The following is a 20,224-nucleotide window of genomic DNA, read 5'->3' as shown; positions in this document are numbered from 1 at the left end:
CAAGGAGACGGATATGAGACAGGGATGACAAACGGATGATATAGATTATCGGTTTGAATGTTTTTTTTTTGTTTTGTTTTTTTTTTTTTTTCTTTTGGCTGGTTGGTTGGCTAATTTAAATTAAATCTGTCTTGTTTTGACCAGTAATGTAAAATGAGAAGAGCTGCTCTCTGCTCTCTGCTTTCCGCTTTGTCTCAACAATGCATCCCAACTTCCATCCTTTGCCCAGCGCCCCAACGCCGAATTTGAAAAGTAGGACAAGTAGGAGAAGATTTTGTATAATAAAACGGAACAGACAGATTCAGATTTTCCGCCCATTAGTTGAAATCTGGGCTTTTGGCGGTGCTTTAGTATGGTTTCGTTCGTTGCTTGTTAAAAGTCGGATATCCGTGAGGAGCAGATTCCCTGTCTTCAATAAGCTTTCGGTGATTGGTCATCATCGTTCGTCCGGATGCGACGTCACAAATAGCTCTAAAACTCGTTTGACTTCATCGCCCTCCAAATCCGGGTGGCGGGAACCCTCGCCCTTGACCGGGAGGAGGCTGGAAGCCGGTTGGTGGTTGGAATCCTCCAGCTGCTCGCAGATGCAGTTAGCAAACGAAAGACTATATAGAGTAGAAAAATAGAAACAGAAATCAATAATATGAGAGCCGCTTACGAGGTGCGCCAGGTACACCAGCAGGACCACCAAATCCAGGAGGTGGTCCAAAACCAGCTACATTTCATATACATTAGTAAAACCAAGTTCCGGCCATCGTTAATCCAATAAAGTAAAAAGGGAATAAAACGCAAAACTTACGAGGCCCTCCAGGTGGTCCTCCTCTCCCAGGGAACCCTGGTGGAGGCGCCCCTGGAAATCCTGCGGGTGGGAACCCCCCAAAGCCTCCCGGAGGCGGTGGTCCGCCAACACCAGCTGCAGGCCCACCCAGGCCAACTGGCAACCCTCTTCCGGCCGGTCTACTAATTCCAGGCCCCGCAGCAAGGGTGGTCGGGCCAGCTCCCGACACGCTTGGCACAGTTGTTCCTAACCGCGCTGCGGGGTCTGCGGGCGGCGGTCCATCGACCGAGCAGGAGACGACGTGTGTTCCACGCACGATTGTGAGGCCCAGTGTTCGTTTCTCTTCAACTTCGACAAGGCTCGGGGTGCTAGAGCCAGGCGCTTGGGTGGTCTTTGTTGATTTTCTTTTCACGCGTCGGAATTCTTCTGTGTCTGCTAGGACGAGATTCATGTGCTGTGGGGTTTAGTTAGCGGATTGGGTGGATGGTACTTTTAATGTCCAATAGGAGGAAGAAGTAAGGGGTTGAAGAGAGGTACCTTGTCAAAGGCTAGCATTTGGCCTGTCATCTGTCGGCCGTCGTTTAAGGTTACTCTCATCCGGTAGTTGATCTGAATTTGATATGGCATGGTTAGCGCAAACCACCACCGGTATCGTAAGACCCCTGGGCATTTAGAGGAGGAAGACATACGAGGTTTTGCTACAAGCTGTTAGCTAATGGGCTCTCGGTCAACCAAAAGTGCATTGCGCCAGTTACTGCTTTGGGGGGGGGGGGGGGGGGGGGGGGAAGGGTGACTTACCATCTTGCCTTGTTTAATTGAAGCCATCTTGCTTCAGACGCGCACGAATGCGACTTCGAACCGGGGTGAAATGCGGAAGATACACAGCAATAGAACCAAACGGTTCAATTCCTGCAGCTATCAATATTTTCCTCAAAGACTTGCAAAACGTAACCTGTTGACAAGTTGAACAAAAGTGCAGTCCCCCTTGTTGTTGTTGTTGTTGTAGTAGTTGAAGTTGTTCCCAAGCTGTCGCATTCAACAAACATCTGCTTTCTTTTCATCGTTTTGGCTGAAGGTGAAGTCTGGATTTGGGTTGGCGTCGAGCTCGCTAAGTCAGCGCCAAGAACGCCAAGCCGCTAAGGGTTTGTCCCTCAATCCCACACAAAAGCACCACAATTAACTAACTGAGAGAGAAACCAGCTGCAACACCTGGGGCATTCCTCGCAGCATTTCAACAACGACAACTAACGACTGTCGACTGTCGAACTGTCCAGCTGCACACGTGTCGCCATGGTAAGTTTCAATGGGATCCGCTGGTTATGGGATTCGTTCTCCAGGTGGTTGCTGAGCGATTTAATATGATCTCTTCTTTGCTCACACAATGTGATACCCACAGGCCGAGGGAAAAAAATCCAACCCCATGCGGGAACTCCGCATCCAGAAACTCGTCCTCAACATCTCCGTGGGCGAATCTGGTGATAGACTCACCCGTGCTGCGAAGGTGCTGGAACAGCTGAGCGGTCAAACTCCCGTCTACAGTAAGAAACCCCTCGATATTCCCGATGAACCAACAATTCCGATACCCTCCTCCCCCCACCCCTTTCCAACTTGACTGCATTCAACGGGGATACACAGAGAATCTGACCGGGGTGGGTTTTGAACAATTTCTACAGGCAAGGCCAGATACACCGTCCGGACCTTCGGTATCCGCCGTAATGAAAAGATCGCCGTACACGTCACCGTCCGAGGCCCCAAGGCAGAGGAAATCCTCGAGCGCGGCCTCAAGGTAAAGGAATACGAATTGAGAAAGCAGAATTTCTCTGAAACTGGCAACTTCGGTTTTGGTATTAGCGAACATATCGATCTGGGAATTAAGTATGATCCTGGTATCGGTATTTATGGAATGGATTTCTACTGCTGCATGTGAGTTTGGCCTCCCTTTTCTTCATTTTGGACCTTCCCGGGTCGATGACTGTGGTGGCTGTGGTGGCTGTGATAGCATCCTACGTGATGCAGCTACGGAGGAGGAAAGAAGAGAGGGCATTATTATTGACGTGTTGTGAAATCATTCTTGTAGGACCCGACCTGGCGAACGTGTCGCGAAACGCAGACGATGCAAGTCCAAGATCGGCTCCAGCCACAAGATCAATCAGACAGAGACCATCAAATGGTTCAAGTCCCGCTTCGAGGGCATTGTCCGGTAAACGGGGACCCGGTTTTCTCTTGAAACTTACAAATTTCGTTAAAAAGCGAAAGGAAAGGGAAACAATGTGTGTTTTTATTTTATTTTATTTTTTTCCAGCGTCAGGTTTGGGCATGTTCTTGTCTCTTCATCATTTCCTTCTCCTTGTTCTTTATATTATAATGATGTAACTGAAAACGGGAAGGAAAAGAAATCCAAAGGGGAAAAGGGAGGTATCGTCCTCGCGTCTTAACCCCCGTTGTTTTCCTCCATCTCTCAACTTTTCTTCCCTACACAAAACCCCCCCATACATTACATATGCGATTCAATGACAAATGAAATTTTTCTCACTTGGCTCTAGGAAAGAAAAGAAGAAGCAATCACCTCTTTTCTTTTTTCTTTCTTTTTTTTTTGAATTATTCAACAATGGAGGCTTCACATAGGGTGTCGTTCCGCTTAACCATTGTTTCAAACAAAAAGAGATATTCTTGATTCTTTTGCTTTCTTTAACTCTTTCCTGGGGTGCGTCGAGTCGACCCTCAGGCGGCCTGATTTGAAGCGGGAAAAAGAATAGGCAGACCACATCCTGCCCTGGCTGATTCTGGCTACGTCAAAGCGAAGGGCCAGACAGCGGTGGGATTTGTCAGTTCTTTTTTTTTCTGCATATGTACCAACCTCGCCTTTTGGCTCTTACTTCTTTGGGAGATGTTTACCTGGTGGATTGAAATCTCTCCGCATATTATCTTTTATGGAAGAAAATAGTCGGAGGGCGAGGTTGAGAGCCCTTGAGTGGCTCTTTTCCCCTGGGGTGGGATACACATGCACTTGGTAACGGTGGCTGTGTGCTTTCACATATGACTCCAACATTTCCCGGCGTTACTGTATTGCCACGTGCTAGCTGGATGGATAGGTATGTGTCTTCTGGACGGTGAGTGCTCGGCTTCTAACAACTGAGCTTGTTAGACTTGTCAGCAGTGGTTCGTATGCTTGCATACATTTCTATGGAAAAGGGGTCGTTGAGTAGTGTCAGTATCGAGCGCGAGTAGCCAGCCAGGTAAGACGTGAATTGTATCTGTAGAAGGACAGTATGCGTTGTTGGTCCCCCCTCAAGAAACTTGCGGTGGAGGCCATTAAGTCCCTTGGTTTATCAGACGATAATTGAATTATTGACGAACTCTCGCACCCATGAGGTTGGGTTTGATACCTTAACAGCTTTGTCTAGTCATACCTTTAACAATCGATGTTAATAAGGGGGAGGGGTTTAATCATCCTTCCAGCTCATCTGGTGGCAAGGCATACATAGTTATTGCTGAATTTCTAATATTTGAATGGTCACAAATTGAGGGACCTCTCTACCCCTTTCAGGTCGTCAAGTGTGTGAGGTTTTGATGTGGAAACTTTCAGCGACATCGCAAAAATATTTCTGCGTATTTGTGTAATGACCGAGCCTCCGTCCATTTCCGAAAACACCCAACTCCAGATATTCAGGTTCTCTTTTTCTTTTTTCTTTTTTTTCTTTTTCTTTTTCTTTTTCTTTTTTTTTTTTTTTAAAAAAAAAAATACCTGCTACATGAATAGACCAAACCATATACGGCCGCTCCCCCCTGGGCCTTATTTTCCAGGCCATGCAGCACCGTTCAACGATCCAGCACAGTGAAATCCTCGAGAACAACGCCCTAAGTTTGAAGGCACAAATATCCTATATCAGGTTAACATGCATCACCATTCCAAAACGCTAAAGAGTCATTCTTTGTTTTTTTAATTTCTTTTCTGCATAGTTGCTGCGCCTGAACATTCTGGATTTTGTGGATTTTGAAGTCAAATCCACTTGAGGCAAATTACCTCATAAATCGTGGGATATGCTGTTCCCTATGTCTCACCATATATGTCCGCGATGTTGGAAATACCCATTCTTGTAGCTCGCTTGCCTGTCAGTTTAACTTCTGGCATAATCGAAGAGACCCAATTTCAAATTTCCTGTACAATGCAATAGCAAAGATGAAGGAAAAGGAGAACACAGTCGCATCAAAAGAAGGAAAATATCAGAAAATATTTTTCATGGCACTCCCCATCATTCTGCGTTGGCACATTCGAGAAAATCCAATCTTGCTCTCGTTATTGGTTGCGTTTCTTTTATCTTTCGTTTCCTTTCTCAAGCACGTTTTCCGCACTTGATGGTCGTTTCTTCTCTTGCTAGGTTAAAATCCAACGTGGGTTATTCGTCACTTGGTCTGGAGCCCTTGACGTAGCTATACAATTTGAGCAAAGAAAAAAAGAGTTAGCAGTGCAAAATCAGCCCGCCCGTGTCGCGGGATAGCCCAAAACTCCCATCACCCGGAAGACAGAATTAAAGCTGGGAACACCAAAACTCACCTATTCCACCAGCTCGAAAAAATCTTCCTCCTATCCGGTCCCGCTCCGACATTCTGTTCATGCCACTGCGCCCTTAGAGAGGCAGTGCTACCATCCCCCGCGTTCCTCTTTTGAAACGACAATGTTGAAAAGGATATATTAGTCCCGCTGACTGAGTTGCTTCTACGGAAGCTGTCGGCCCGAGGGGGACTGTGGGTTGCTTCATCACCAGCTGCGGATGCGGCGGGAGGGGGGGAGGGGTAGGGGGATGAGATTGGGTGGCTTGGGGAAGGGAACGGGAAGGATGTTGGGATTCCCGCTGAACTGGAATGGGGTGCTAGGGTTGCCCTTGTTGAGGGACTGGGGGGTGGGGAGGGAGTCTCTCCCATTGTGCTGCCGGGGGAGCTCGAGAGGGTGGAGCTTGTCGAGCCCTGTGGTTGACGGGTTCTTGTGAGATCTTGTTCTATTGGTTTATGGGGTTCCTGAGGCTTTGTATTTCTTCTTTTTTTCTCTGTGGCTTTTTTGACTTGGAAAATTCAAGGAGAGAAAGATGGGATGGAGGCTGCATGTAGGACACGTACCCGTCGCAGAGTTTCACTGGGAGACGAGGGGATATGTGGCCTTGTTGGCATATAGTAGAACGGAGGCCCGCCACGAACCCAGACAGGGGGACGGTCAGGACGGTCGCTAGGACGATTGCTGGTCATTTTTCACTGGTTGCTGTTTCGTCGCTATGATTTGCTGCACGATACGATGCTAAGAAGATATATGAGGTTAAATACCTACAGTTATGAAGTGTATCTATGGTGATGACAATAGGAGCTCTTACATCCGAGCAGGAGGCGAGGAAAGAGGGGAAGCTGTGGAAGCTTGGACGGAATAACTAACCAAATTCGCGATTGCGCTTAAAGTCGGGGAGGCTGTTCATAGGTATATTTACAAAGCGATACCTGGCTTTAGAACTGAAGGGAAAAAGTGCTATCAGTAGCTTATGGTGTTGAATCCGTTCAAGAGGCGTTGTGAGCTAGGTAGGTAAGCAGCTGCTGAACGATATACTGACAGCATACTCCGTAATGAACCTAGATGTATTCGATACATTTAAATTTACAAGCTTGCCTCCGCGCAGATATACGAATAACCCTTTGGATCATGAATAGGTATCCCCAGGTAGAGGTACAATACGTACATAGCCAGCTTCAATCACTCCCACTCGCTGACGTCATCGTTCCTCGGTTTAAAGTTTGCTCATCTTCCAAGCTCGTTTGGATGCAATTTTCTATCTAATGGAGTATACTCACAACCACCTTTTTCGAGCTCAATTCAGCATTGCTTGTTTCTGAGCTTTTGTCATGAATTCAACTCCCAACATCATCAATATCAAGTCTCGTATCTTTGCCCATACGAGCAGCTCTCGGGAACCCCTCAAAGACGATGCTGTACTATCTCCAATATCTTTTCTTCCATCTAATGTCAGATCATTTCTTTGAGGGTCAATTGGGGAAGGAGGACACCATCTACCGTGGTGAAGCAGAGTTCGATGATAAGAGGTTCTGATCTCACGGCGAGAGAAGTCCAAAATCTCACGTACAATCGCTGGCAGACCGAGGAGCCCCGTTATTGTGGTACTGCGTTGCATCATGATCAGAAATCATGACACCAGTCAGGGAATAGGCACATGCTGGATAAATGCACACACATACCACTTTCAAGACCTGTGACTCGCCACAGTAGATGACATCAAATGTGGAGGAAGCTTCAGCGATGTATAGGGTTTCCTCGACCTCCACCTTCGCGAAAATTGATGTACAGCTGCAGGTTTTGAGATCCGAATGATTTACAATTTGTGATGCTGGTGTTGTGCTTAATTTCTATGGTGATTTTGAGAGGGTTGTCTGTGTTGATTCTGATGTTATGATTATTTATCCCAATGACACATATATTGGAGAGAAGGAATGTGCCCGGATTTAGTTTGGAACTAAGGTTGTTGAAAGCTGAAGTTCGGACAGCTTCTTATTTTCTTTCCCAAGGGACTCCTTGTTTTCCTTTTCCTGATTTAACGGAGTCTCACAAGCTTCATAGGAAAATATCAGGAAAAAAAAAAGGCCTGCCAGCAAACATAAAATACTACTAAGAACGGCTCCTTGGTACCCAACACAGAGACAGAGAGACAGACCACATCTGAAAGCCTGCAGTCAATGTCCGTCGCGCATAACATCCCAAGGTAGAGAAGTCCAAGCAGAATAGCCCAACTACCAGGGCCCTTTTCTCCCCTGGTATTCATGTGCACTAGCGGGTAGTGATTTTCATAAAAGTGTCTTAATTTTGGTACCAACTCAAGTCCCTGACAAAACCGTAGTCACCGAGTACAATGCTGTCTCGTGCAGTAGTTTACCTGGAACAGGACTTGCAGATCTTCTCCTAACAAATCAATGAGGTTCTGTACCCGGATCCCCACTTCCGTAATGCTTTATATCATAAGAGCAACGATTTGAAGAGGAATTCATTGCGCTGCCAGTTTGGAAGTACTCAACGTCTGGTCGGTAGATGTTGATGATAGTTGCTCCCGTCACCATATATCTATCTATCCACTGTTATAAGAGAAAGATGCAGATATGCAAACTGAGGGGATGAGCCGACTCATTACACACGAAGCAATTGACTCTGGACGAAGTTGTTGAAACAGAGAGCAAGCATCGGCTCAGTGATTCTTATGTTGCGGAGGGGGTTTTGACACGTTCAATTTTGGCGCATCCTTTCGCATAGTTCACTAACTACATACGAAATGCATTAGGTCAGGTGCACGCCCACATTTTGCTACAGTTAACTATTTATTCAACGCCCAACTAACCCATTTGTATGTGGTGTGCCATTTTCAGTCCCCATTGAAAATTATACCTGTATTGGAGTCTGGATTGGGATCTATCGCGGCAAGACAAATGAGGGGCTCATTAACTAAGGTAGAGTTTAATAACGAGATGAACTTTTGGTGGGGGCAGTTAGTTAACTACGGTTAGCCAGCTTGAACAAATCTGACATATATATCGCCAATGGCATTGTGCTTCTTGTCCCTAGATGGTTGGAGATTCGCACGTCGCCCATTGTTATTACGCTGTTCTGGACTTGATACAGACTGTAGAAAGCGGGGTTCTATGGGTTGTGTTCTTCCAGTCGCGTGGAATAACCATCTCAATCTTCCTTGAAAACTCAAAGCTGCTCATTAGCTTCAACATATGAACCTTGTTGATGAACATAATTTTCTTTTTCCGAGGCCAGCAAACCTAAACTTTGAGGATTTTGCTCAGACGAATTGGTGTCAACCATAGCAAAACCAGTAAAGTGCACCCGAGACCCGAGGTTTGCTGGAACCACAAGTTCCAGGGCGGAAAAGTAGGAGGAATAGAGTTGCTGAGACGGAACCTTTAAATTTTTTACTTTCTTTCTAGATAAGATCTCGGGAAGATGCAGCGGGTATTTTCGTTTCGGGATTGTCTTAGCTGTCCTTTATTTTTGGTGCCTGGGGGATTTAACCAGTGTCCAGTCTGCCCCATAACTAGTAGTTAACTACGTATGATGTTGAGCTAACTAAAGTAGCCAGCCCACGGAGAAAGCTGATTCGATTTTCCATATCTAGCTTGCCTGCGATAGCTAACTAACGGACTATCCAGTTATATGAAGGCCTGATTGAAGAGGCGGGTCAGTAGGTTCTTCTGAGTATCTAGAGCTGCGGTTGAGACAAGTCTTATAAAGGGGGGGTTTGGTAGATACTGCCCTTTGGTATATATAGCTAGTCATTCTCGCCGCACCCCATTAGCAGGTTTTATATACTCCGTAAGCCACGATAGAAGCGTCTCATAACTTCAGCCATTGTATTCCTGTATATTCCGAGGATAGCCATTTTGACTGCAGCAAGTTTCCACCCCGGAGCCCCATGATGGATGGAGATATCCTTGCCAGTGAAATACGTAGCTGATAAAATAAATAGCATGAATTTCGTCATCCGTTGCCTTTGCATATGCACCAACAAGGTAGAGCTCCTGAGTTCCCCCAGAGAAAGCTCCTAAGACTCCCGAAGTGGGAAATATCGGAAGGATGCTGACATGGTTGCATGTGGTAGTTAGTTAACTCGCAGATTGATTGAGATGCCATGATATGATATTGCCCATAGCAGTTGGCCAGCTCTTTAAGTTGTAGTTCTTTGACGGCTGGGAAATAGTTGTTTGTGTCTCCAACTATTCCTCGCCCAATCATCTGTGTGGAGCGAGTCTTCCCATTTCCTCCTCAGTGGGCGCCATTGAGCATCTCCGGTGGTAACTCACAGTTAACCTAACTAGTTAGTTATGTTCTCTTTATTTCTGTGTTCCGCCTGAACCGTCGCTGCAAAGAGCTTCCATCCATGCAGCTCAGACCAAGGTTCATTCTGTGACTAAGAATAGTTAAACCACCTGTTCAGAACTCGCTGGAAGTTAACTGCTTGTTCGTTACACTGGCCCCCCGAAGGTCGTCGTCCCCGCCGGCTTAAACCGTCTATATTAATTCAAACCCCGCCGTCAATTGCCTACGCCGCCAACATCTGCTCCCAGCTCTTGTGCTGTACCGTTGTGACATCTGCCTTATTTCAGTCCAGCTTCATCTCTGCATCTCTTCAATCTCTTGCAATTGATGGGTGTAGTTGTCTGCTCTCTTCGGCCCTCCATACAACCTGGTACTTGTGCCTGTTTCCCTGGCGATACCGCGGTCCCCATTTGCCCCCCCACTAATTTCCACCTCTCAATCCGACTTGCAACTTTCCTTCCACCTTGCTTGCGTGGCCTTTAAAAGGGGGAACAGTTTTCATCTTCAATCCCATATATTTTGTCTAACAGATTCTATTCATATAATTTTTTTTTTTAATTTTCTATTTTATACTGGCGTAACTACAATCTGGCGCAATAGTGCAGAAAATCCGATCTGTTAAACCCAAGGGTCCGGGCTAGAACAACCTCTCCTACCTCTCCTCCAACCCCCAACCACCCAGTTCCCTCCACCCGACTATCGCGACTATTTTCATAGAAAGGAAGTGCTTAGGAAATTGCAATGACGACTTTTCTCCCTCCATATGTAGCGCCTGAACAGGCCGTGGACGACCAGGTGGAAGACCACAGCCACCACCCTGCCCACCACTCAGTCCACAGACGCCTTCGCGCCAGCTCAACCATCATGCATTTCACCAAGATTCTCGTGGCCAACCGTGGAGAAATCCCCATTCGCATCTTCCGTACCGCTCACGAGCTCTCCCTCCAGACCGTCGCCGTCTACAGCTACGAGGACAGACTGAGCATGCATCGCCAAAAGGCCGATGAGGCCTACGTTATTGGCAAGAGGGGCCAATTCACCCCCGTCGGAGCCTACCTTGCTGGTGATGAGATTATCAGGATCGCTGTTCAGCATGGTGTTCAACTTGTTCACCCTGGCTACGGCTTCTTGTCGGAAAATGCAGAGTTCGCGCGAAACGTTGAGAAAGCGGGGCTGGTGTTTGTGGGCCCAACCCCGGACACTATTGATGCTCTGGGTGATAAGGTTTCTGCGCGACGTCTAGCCGTCAAATGCGGTGTCCCTGTCGTCCCAGGTACACCTGGCCCCGTTGGGAGGTTCGAGGAGGTCAAGGCATTCACGGATGAGTATGGCTTTCCCATCATCATCAAGGCGGCCTTTGGTGGTGGCGGGCGCGGTATGCGAGTGGTCAGAGACCAGGAGAGTCTACGTGACTCCTTTGAGCGCGCGACTTCAGAAGCCAAGGCCGCCTTCGGCAACGGAACCGTCTTCGTGGAACGCTTTTTGGATAAGCCAAAGCACATCGAGGTGCAGCTGTTAGGTGATAACCATGGCAATATCGTCCACTTGTACGAGCGTGATTGCAGCGTCCAACGTCGTCATCAGAAAGTTGTCGAGATTGCGCCCGCCAAGGATTTACCCGTCGAGGTACGCGATAGCATTCTGGCTGATGCGGTGAAGCTTGCCAAGTCGGTTAACTACCGCAATGCGGGCACGGCGGAGTTCCTTGTTGACCAGCAGAACCGCTATTACTTCATCGAAATCAACCCTCGTATCCAGGTCGAGCATACCATCACTGAGGAAATCACTGGTATTGATATCGTTGCCGCCCAGATTCAGATCGCTGCCGGTGCCTCTCTCGAACAGCTGGGCTTGACGCAGGAGCGCATCTCAACCCGCGGTTTCGCTATCCAATGCCGTATCACCACTGAAGACCCCACGAAGGGTTTCCAGCCCGACACAGGTAAGATCGAAGTGTACCGTTCCTCCGGCGGCAACGGAGTGCGTCTCGATGGCGGCAATGGCTTCGCCGGTGCCATAATCACTCCGCACTACGATTCTATGTTGGTCAAGTGCACATGTCGTGGCTCTACGTATGAGATTGTACGACGCAAGATGTTGCGCGCCCTCATTGAGTTCCGCATTCGTGGAGTCAAGACTAACATTCCATTCTTGGCTTCCGTTCTGACACACCCTACCTTCATCGATGGAAATTGCTGGACCACTTTCATCGACGACTCCCCCGAGCTTTTCTCTATGATTGGCAGCCAGAATCGTGCGCAGAAATTGCTTGCGTATCTGGGTGACGTGGCTGTTAATGGGAGCAGGATTAAGGGACAGATTGGCGAGCCTAAGTTCAAGGGTGAGATTAGCATGCCTATCATGGTTGATGAGAGCGGTAATCCCGTGGATGTTACGGTTCCTTGTACGCATGGGTGGAAAATGATTATTGATGAGCAGGGCCCTGCTGCTTTCGCCAAGGCTGTTCGCGCGAATAACGGCTGCTTGATCATGGATACTACATGGAGAGATGCACATCAGTCTTTGCTGGCTACCCGTGTGCGGACGGTGGATTTGTTGAACATTGCCAAGGAGACGAGCTATGCATATTGCAATGCTTACAGCTTGGAATGTTGGGGTGGTGCTACTTTTGACGTGGCAATGAGATTCCTTTATGAGGATCCGTGGGATCGTCTGAGGAAACTGAGGAAGGCTGTGCCTAACGTTCCCTTCCAGATGTTGCTGCGTGGGGCAAATGGTGTTGCGTACTCTTCGTAAGTTGGACAGCTTCCAATGTCTCTCCTCTGGTGATTTTGCTAACATGTATCTAGGCTGCCTGATAATGCCATCTACCATTTCTGCAAGCAGGCCAAGAAATACGGCGTGGACATCTTCCGCGTATTTGATGCACTCAATGATATCGATCAACTCGAGGTTGGCATGAAGGCCGTCGCAGCTGCTGGTGGTGTCATTGAAGCTACCATCTGCTACAGCGGTGACATGTTGAATCCCCACAAGAAATACAACTTGGATTATTACCTCAGCCTGGTGGACAAGGTCGTTAAAATCGGAACCCATGTTCTGGGGATCAAAGATATGGCTGGCGTCCTGAAGCCTCAAGCTGCCACACTCCTGATCGGAGCGATCCGTAAACGATACCCAGACCTCCCTATCCACGTACACACCCATGACTCCGCCGGTACCGGCGTTGCATCCATGGTCGCCTGTGCACAGGCAGGTGCTGATGCCGTCGACGCCGCTACAGACAGCATGTCCGGCATGACCTCCCAACCTAGCGTTGGCGCCATACTCGCCTCTCTCGAAGGCACGGACCTTGATCCAAAACTTAACATCCGCAACGTGCGCGCCATAGACTCCTACTGGGCTCAACTCCGCCTCCTCTACTCACCCTTCGAAGCTGGCCTGACTGGTCCAGACCCAGAAGTCTACGATCATGAAATCCCCGGCGGGCAACTTACCAACCTGATCTTCCAAGCCCATCAGCTTGGTCTTGGAGCTCAATGGGCTGAGACGAAGAAGGCATATGAGCAAGCTAACGATTTACTTGGCGACATCGTGAAAGTTACTCCTACATCGAAGGTCGTCGGTGACCTTGCTCAATTCATGGTTTCCAACAAACTGACCCCCGACGACGTCGTCGCCCGCGCAGGAGAGCTCGACTTCCCCGGCTCCGTCCTTGAGTTCTTCGAGGGCCTCATGGGTCAGCCATACGGCGGGTTTCCCGAACCACTCCGCTCCCGCGCCCTCCGAAATCGCCGTAAGCTCAACAGTCGTCCCGGCCTGCATCTCGAACCGCTCGACCTTGCCAAGATCAAAGCGAACCTTCTCGAGCAATTCGGCACAGCCACCGAATGTGACGTGGCTAGCTACGCCATGTACCCCAAAGTCTTCGAAGATTATCGCAAATTCGTCGCGAAGTACGGTGACCTCTCCGTCCTGCCTACGAAATACTTCCTTGCCCGCCCGGAAATCGGGGAGGAGTTTGCCGTCGAGCTTGAGCAGGGTAAAGTGCTCATTCTCAAGTTGCTTGCCGTGGGACCGCTGTCGGAGCAGACTGGTCAGCGGGAGGTGTTCTATGAAATGAATGGGGAGGTTAGGCAGGTGACCGTCGATGACAATATGGCTGCGGTTGACGATACAAGTCGGGTCAAGGTGGATTTGAGTGATAGTAGTCAAGTTGGCGCACCAATGAGTGGGGTTGTTGTGGAGATTCGGGTACATGATGGGTTGGAAGTTAAGAAGGGTGATCCGTTGGCTGTCTTGAGTGCGATGAAGATGGTAAGTTTATACTGGTTTTCCTCTTTTGCTTTCTTTTTGCCCTAACTATAAGGACCATTGCTGACTTTTTCTTTCTTTTTTCTTCCGTTGCAGGAAATGGTTATCTCTGCACCCCATCATGGTGTTGTATCAAGTTTGCTGGTTAAAGAGGGAGATTCTGTCGATGGACAGGATCTTATCTGTAAGATTATCAAGGCTACTTGATGGGGCTGATAGTTTCAATAGAGAAGTGGCTTTTTACTTTACCTATATATGTATACACATTGTCATGAGATTGCCTTTTTCCTTTCTCCTGTCTGCCTGTTGTTAACCTGGTTCGTGCCATTCATGTCTCTAGCTTTTACCCTGTTGTATTTTCCTTTTTATTTTTCTTTTACTTTGATTAATACTCGTACGACATTCAACACTCTTACATGTATACACATATCTCTTTACATCTTTATCTTTGCGTTGAGTTAGGCTAGTTAGTCTTCACTAATGATTAATTTCCTCTACAAAAGGAATTGAAAAATGTGTATGTAATGTTTATTCGTCGACAGTTTCTGTTCGGTTGACCGGTATTATTATGCTTATCCATTTTTTCTATGTAAAAGATATAAATTTTAGGTCTTTCGTATTCTTTTCTCTATCGTTAAGCATACATGGAGATTGTATAATTAAGAGTTCATTAAAGCAGTTGAAATAGCCTTCTCAGCCTCAACCCCCTAGGTCACGTGGACTTGGGGTTAGCGCAGAACTTTAATTTATGCTTCCAGTTCATACAAAAAAGTCAACAACATCAACTCCTAGAATATCGAGAGAGCGGCGATTGACCGTTACAAGGCTGTCTAGAAATATCAACAGCAGGATATAGCCCCACCTACCTCGCTCTTCTGGTAAACAATACCTAATAGAACTGAATATATACCACCAGTCTTTACCATTTCGTCGGGCTTGAAAATAACGAACAAACCAAAACACTCCTCTTCCTGTAGCAACACCTACACCTTTTCCTCTCAATCTTCTAAAATATCCGAAAGCGGAAAAACATGGGCTCTGTCGTACTTCCCCATCTCACCACAGGCTGGCACGTAGACCAAGCCATTCTCTCTGACGAAGAGCGTCTCGTCGTCATCCGCTTCGGTCGCGACTGGGACCCGGACTGCATGCGACAGGACGAAATCCTCTTCCGCATCGCCGACCGCGTCAAGAACTTCGCCGTCATCTACGTCTGCGATATCGACCAGGTTCCGGACTTCAACCAAATGTACGAACTCTACGACCCCATGACGATCATGTTCTTTTTCCGCAATAAACATATGATGTGCGATTTTGGAACCGGGAATAATAATAAGTTGAATTGGGTGTTAGATGATAAGCAGGAGCTTATTGACATTATCGAGACAATTTATAAAGGGGCGAAGAAGGGGAGAGGTCTCGTGGTTAGCCCCAAGGATTATTCGACAAGGTATCGTTATTAGGTTTGAAGGGGGAGATTGAGATGGTGCGATAGAGAACGGTTGACGATCAGTCGAGTCGAAGCATATTGGGTCATCTGCAGTGCGTCACAGGTCTTGGAGTTATATATGTCTCTTGGGGTTTATTTATGGAATTATGGCTCTTTTCTGTCTTGTGTTTAAATCGTCTTGGGGACGTTACAGAAAGGGGCTGACTTGTCTTCATGATGTGGTTTCATGAATGTTTACAAGGCAAACTGTAAGAGTCCTTTATATTTTTCTTTCTAGAGATTTGCAGTTTTATATTGACAGCTGCTACAGTGATTACTAATCAGGCTCTATATCTTGGCCATTTGCCTGTCAACTAATCCTCGTAAGTATATGACAAGCGTTAATCCGAAACGAGTGGTTCATACAGTCCTACCAGAAACCCTGTACGTTTGAGGCACAATTACATGCGGAGCTATGACGGCTTATGGGATGAGAACATTCTATAACAGGAAAATGCACTACAACACAACACAAGTTCAAAGGAGACACCCCTGAATGATTTGGACGACTTCTGTGGATTACGGATGTTTTGACATGGAGCTGATTTTTTGGGAATCAGATCCGGAAAACAGTAGTAGAAAGGTGCGGGTGAAATCTCCTACGGGGCTGGCTTGACGCTGTCGGGTGGTGAAAATCATAAGTCTCTTTTACGAAAGAAGTGACTGTGTTGGCAACAAGTCTATGTTGAGGTAATGACGGAATGTGACTAGTCGCCGATCTAGATGAAATTTGATATTCTTCATCTTCGCACAACCCTCTTCTTACCATTCTATTAACTAAAGGTTTTAGAGCACTTCCATCTTTCTACCTGTTTCTAGCAACATAAAGAAATGTTCATATTTGAAATGGTTTTATTAGCCTGGCCAATAGTCTAGTTTATCAAAAACATACCATAAAAATAACCACCTGTTAGAAAATGGGCACGAAAATATGATATCAAAGTATGTGCGTCAAGTAACATAAAATGTCCATGAAATATGTACTTTTCATATATTCACTTATCATTCTGACACCGATGTGGTCTCTCCATGCCGCGATGGTGCCTGCACCGCTCAACTCACGCATTAACTGCTACTTGCAGTCGGCTTCGAAGGCTCGATTCCAGAAATAGGGAAACACTTGTCTAAGAACGTGGCAATGGGGATGTCCACAAGCTTCCTGTCGAAGAGGGAGTTATCAATGTTGTTGCTCTGAGACTTGATAGCTAGTACCATGTCAAAATTTGCGGCAGATACAACTTTTACGCCAGAGGGTAGGGCGTCGCCAGTGGAGCAGAACCCGTTTTCATCTTGATGCAGGGCATAATCAGTTAGATTTTAGCAACATTGACACCCAGAGAGCCTTGAAAAAGAAACTGGAACATACCAAAACCAGCCGTGGCATTGAGATTAATCGTCGGCACGCCAAATGTAAGCCCTGCCTCGATACCTGTATTATCGAGAACTTCTACGCCCAAGGTGAGCGCTATTTGCGGACCGGCCATAATATTCGCAGTGATGGATGCATTATCAAAGTCGAAAATGGGATCAACTTCGACATTATCAAAGCTTGTAACCTTGCTGTTATCGAAATCGACAAGGTCAAGGGAGATCTTAGAGCCATTAGGGAGACTGGACTTGGCTCCAAAGGTGAATATTGCAGTTCCTGACACCTCTGCGTTACCTTGTATACTGAACGCCGCTTTAGCACCCAAGGTGAAAATATTGGGGACAACAATGCCTGCCCCTGGGATGGCAGCCTCAAAAATGGGTTGGTCAAAGTTGAAAATGTCGAGGCCTGGGGCTGTTTGAGAGACTTCTGCTTGCAACTGAATTGTAGCACGCAAGTCTTGTGGTTCGATTTCCAGAAGGAGAGATGATGGTTGGAAGTTCTCAACCTGATAGCGCATATTTAGCAATGGTTATTTCAATTGGATCTGGGAATAAAAGTGTTGTGTACCTTCACAGATCCGGTTGTTGCGAAGCTGGCTTCGGCAAAGCAATCGGTGCAGGAAAGCTTCAAGCGGGGTGGATTTCTGTGAAGCAAATGTCAACCGCACCCTCAGCATGCGACAGGATTAAGGAGTACAACGTACTTCGTAAAATCCTCAAACAGCAGCTTCGTCACTCCTTTCTCTCCCACAGAGAATGGAATAGTGACAGACTCAGAAAGGTCGCCACCTCCAATGCCTTTGATCTTATCAGCCACGTCGTCAAAGCCATCTTTAGTCTTGTCAAGCAAATCTTTAAGACCACGAGCACGCAGAGACCTCATTGTTGAAGGAGGTACATTAATTTTGCCAAAAGACATGTCGAAAGTGCCAGCAACCTCATTCCAGTTAGCCAGAGTGGAATTAAGGAAGACGGTATTATTAGCCTCGTCATTATCGACATCAGTGATACTAAGGAATGGTTTTCTTGATTAATCACGATATACCGATCATATTGTTAGGAGCGAGGAAGACATACCGATAGCTCTGTCGTTCATCAGCCGGACCACACCCATCATGGTTCGCAATCATGAGAAATTGCCTGTCCGTAACTTCATTGATATATGACCATGACTTTATGGCATAATTGAAAGCATCAGTAGATTGAAAAGTAAGAGAGATGCGCCCGTCGTTTCCATCGCAGTCCACCGCAGACGTTAGCCCCTCGAACGCCTCCATCATGACAATAGGCATATTAGGATCCGCATAGAGAGTCATATCCGCAAGTCGGATCGTTTGCTTGTCTAGCAAGAAGCGAAATGAAATGTAACATCAGCATCAAAATAAATTCTCAATCGATCCACCATTTGCAACAACGTAAGAAACCTAGAATATTGACCTCCCACCTTCCCGAAGACCATCCGCACCCTATCAGCGGGATCGATATTCGTGAAACGTGTAGTATCCCGCACCTCGATACTCCCAGTATCTCTTGACGTCAGCACATTGATTGGTTTGTAGATGGAAGAAGCATCATTGCGATCCCCCAGTCCAATACGCGAAGACGAACGTTCAATATGAGCTGCTGCACAACCATATCCCGCAAGAACAGAGGCAACGATAGCAAAGAACGACATATGCATTTTCAAATGTGCCTCAAAAACACATAAATTAAACTCATCAAAAAAATCAAAAAATCAAAAAAAAATCAAAGAATGGGTAGAGAGTGACTGAATGCAAATGAAAGAATGAGGAGAAGCAAAATTCAAGGGCAGCGAATCTATCACATCTTGAATAGGGGTTCAGAGGACCCTGCACACAGCAATGGGGATTACGATAAATATATCAGGGGAACCAGCGTCCATTTCTCATCCCATATTTCTCTCGTAAGAAAGCTGGAGCAAGGAGTGCAGTGCGAAAGGTTAGAATGCTCAAGGCATCAGCCCCTTCGCTTCATCAAGCGATGCATTCATACTCCTCGTCTACCCCTTATCATTGTAAAGAATCCGAACGAACGGTATGCCCGCTACCGTCCCAAACACACAAAAGCTTCTGTCCATTGGAACCTCTGAACTAGATGAGGGGCGAGTAAAGACCTGCAGCAGTCTAAAAAGCTCCCTTGCCCCTATCAGCTCTAACAATCGGCCACTGTGGAGCCAGCATCGAATCATACCTGATCCATGGATTTCGGGATGTAATAAAATAGGGCGGTGTCTGATCCTGGTCGGAACGGGATATGGAAAATCAACACAACGACATCTGGAGTGCTTGGTGGTTAGTTAGTAGTTATGCCCCTAGGCCCCAAGGCTGAAACAGATTGCAGCCGTTTTTTAGCAGAACGTAACAAGCTGAAGCAAGGAGCAAAGGGTTTGTCAATGGCTTCGTATGTTAGAGCTGTCAAGGTGTAAGTTTGTTGGTTATGAATTTGATAGGATGCAACTGAAGTGGAGAGAGCCAACAACCTGTGAGTGCCCTATCGATTTGAAGTGAAGTCTCCTCCTGTGAAGGGATCGCCAACAAAAGCTGATGGTTAGTTAGTTAAAAAGGAGGAGAGACTGACATAGTTAACGGTAAAGTTTCTTGTAACAATTCCCCCGTCACTTCGGATTCGAGACACTGGGCAGCAGACGGAAAATTGGCTTGAAACTGACCAGCAAAAATGGAATTCGAAACAGCGGTTTGGACTTGAAAGTCCTCTCTCTCTCTGTCTTAAATATGCGAAACTGTCGTTGTCGTATCTGCAAATATTTACCATATTTTAGAACCGTTGAAACCGCATCTTTAAATAGCATGTTCCCAATAACTAGAAACATACAGATTCGGTTTTCTGTTGTTTAATCTCTTGCTCTCAGCGCATAAATAACTAACGGAGAAGAGCAACAGAAAAAAGGGCTAGTTTACCTGCTTCAAGCTCTGTAGTTATTATTGTCCATTCAAAAAATAGGGACCAACTACAGTGCTCTGTCATGTACGAAGTCGGTCCACACCTTTCAAGGACATGCACCCATCCCTGTAGCTGGGGGTGGATATAAAGTTCTTTTGCTTCATTATTTCTTAGAAGCGTCCGGTTACAACCAACATCGCCTGCCAGTCTCATCTCAGGAGAACATTAACTATGCTCTCTCCTCAGTCAACTTAATGTTGTTATCTTCTAGGGGAGGGGGGGGCTGGGTTGTCGTATTTACCCTTGATTCAAGCAATACATCATATTTTACGAATCTAACAGACGACATCAAAGAATGCCGCGGAGAAGAAGGGCGATCGCAGGAAGGCATTTTAAGAATGAATAGAGGGGAAATCATCGATAATTAATCTGCTCGAAACCAAGGGTTGGGGGGAGATAAGAGGCTAAATTCAATAGAGCAAAAAGAGGTTGTTCAAATACATTAAATGTAGGAGGTTATTTA

General features: G+C 46.7%; 6 protein-coding genes across 6 annotated transcripts; 3 read left to right on the top strand and 3 right to left on the bottom strand.

Moving 5' to 3' along the window:
* Positions 1 to 488: 488 nt before the first annotated feature.
* On the bottom strand, positions 489 to 1,405 carry PADG_04107 (mRNA splicing protein SMB1; the record flags this gene model as incomplete). The annotated part of the gene is made up of 4 exons (XM_010761018.1): positions 489 to 574; positions 659 to 715; positions 800 to 1,232; positions 1,316 to 1,405. 4 exons carry the CDS (start codon positions 1,403 to 1,405, stop codon positions 489 to 491), a joined length of 666 nt encoding a protein of 221 aa, XP_010759320.1.
* A 663-nt stretch (positions 1,406 to 2,068) lies between these two features.
* On the top strand, positions 2,069 to 2,982 carry PADG_04106 (60S ribosomal protein L11; the record flags this gene model as incomplete). Its single annotated transcript, XM_010761423.1, has 4 exons — positions 2,069 to 2,071; positions 2,175 to 2,316; positions 2,452 to 2,701; positions 2,856 to 2,982. 4 exons carry the CDS (start codon positions 2,069 to 2,071, stop codon positions 2,980 to 2,982), a joined length of 522 nt encoding a protein of 173 aa, XP_010759725.1.
* Positions 2,983 to 5,175: 2,193 nt separating this feature from the next.
* On the bottom strand, positions 5,176 to 6,019 carry PADG_04104 (uncharacterized protein; the record flags this gene model as incomplete). Its single annotated transcript, XM_010761017.1, has 3 exons — positions 5,176 to 5,209; positions 5,334 to 5,743; positions 5,894 to 6,019. The coding sequence occupies 3 exons, from the start codon at positions 6,017 to 6,019 to the stop codon at positions 5,176 to 5,178; spliced, it is 570 nt and encodes a 189-aa protein (XP_010759319.1).
* A 4,366-nt stretch (positions 6,020 to 10,385) lies between these two features.
* PADG_04103 (pyruvate carboxylase) lies at positions 10,386 to 14,126 on the top strand (the record flags this gene model as incomplete). The annotated part of the gene is made up of 3 exons (XM_010761422.1): positions 10,386 to 12,397; positions 12,455 to 13,922; positions 14,016 to 14,126. The coding sequence occupies 3 exons, from the start codon at positions 10,386 to 10,388 to the stop codon at positions 14,124 to 14,126; spliced, it is 3,591 nt and encodes a 1,196-aa protein (XP_010759724.1).
* An 824-nt stretch (positions 14,127 to 14,950) lies between these two features.
* PADG_04102 (mitosis protein dim1) lies at positions 14,951 to 15,382 on the top strand (the record flags this gene model as incomplete). Its single annotated transcript, XM_010761421.1, has 1 exon — positions 14,951 to 15,382. One exon carries the CDS (start codon positions 14,951 to 14,953, stop codon positions 15,380 to 15,382), a length of 432 nt encoding a protein of 143 aa, XP_010759723.1.
* A 1,091-nt stretch (positions 15,383 to 16,473) lies between these two features.
* Positions 16,474 to 18,460, bottom strand: PADG_04101 (uncharacterized protein; the record flags this gene model as incomplete). Its single annotated transcript, XM_010761420.1, has 6 exons — positions 16,474 to 16,697; positions 16,775 to 17,285; positions 17,348 to 17,423; positions 17,484 to 17,789; positions 17,857 to 18,121; positions 18,217 to 18,460. The coding sequence occupies 6 exons, from the start codon at positions 18,458 to 18,460 to the stop codon at positions 16,474 to 16,476; spliced, it is 1,626 nt and encodes a 541-aa protein (XP_010759722.1).
* Between the last annotated feature and the right edge of the window lie 1,764 nt (positions 18,461 to 20,224).

This window comes from Paracoccidioides brasiliensis (genome assembly GCF_000150735.1).
Source record: "Paracoccidioides brasiliensis Pb18 unplaced genomic scaffold supercont2.4, whole genome shotgun sequence".
Lineage (NCBI taxonomy): Eukaryota > Fungi > Ascomycota > Eurotiomycetes > Onygenales > Ajellomycetaceae > Paracoccidioides > Paracoccidioides brasiliensis.
This window is presented reverse-complemented; position numbering and strand designations above follow the sequence as displayed.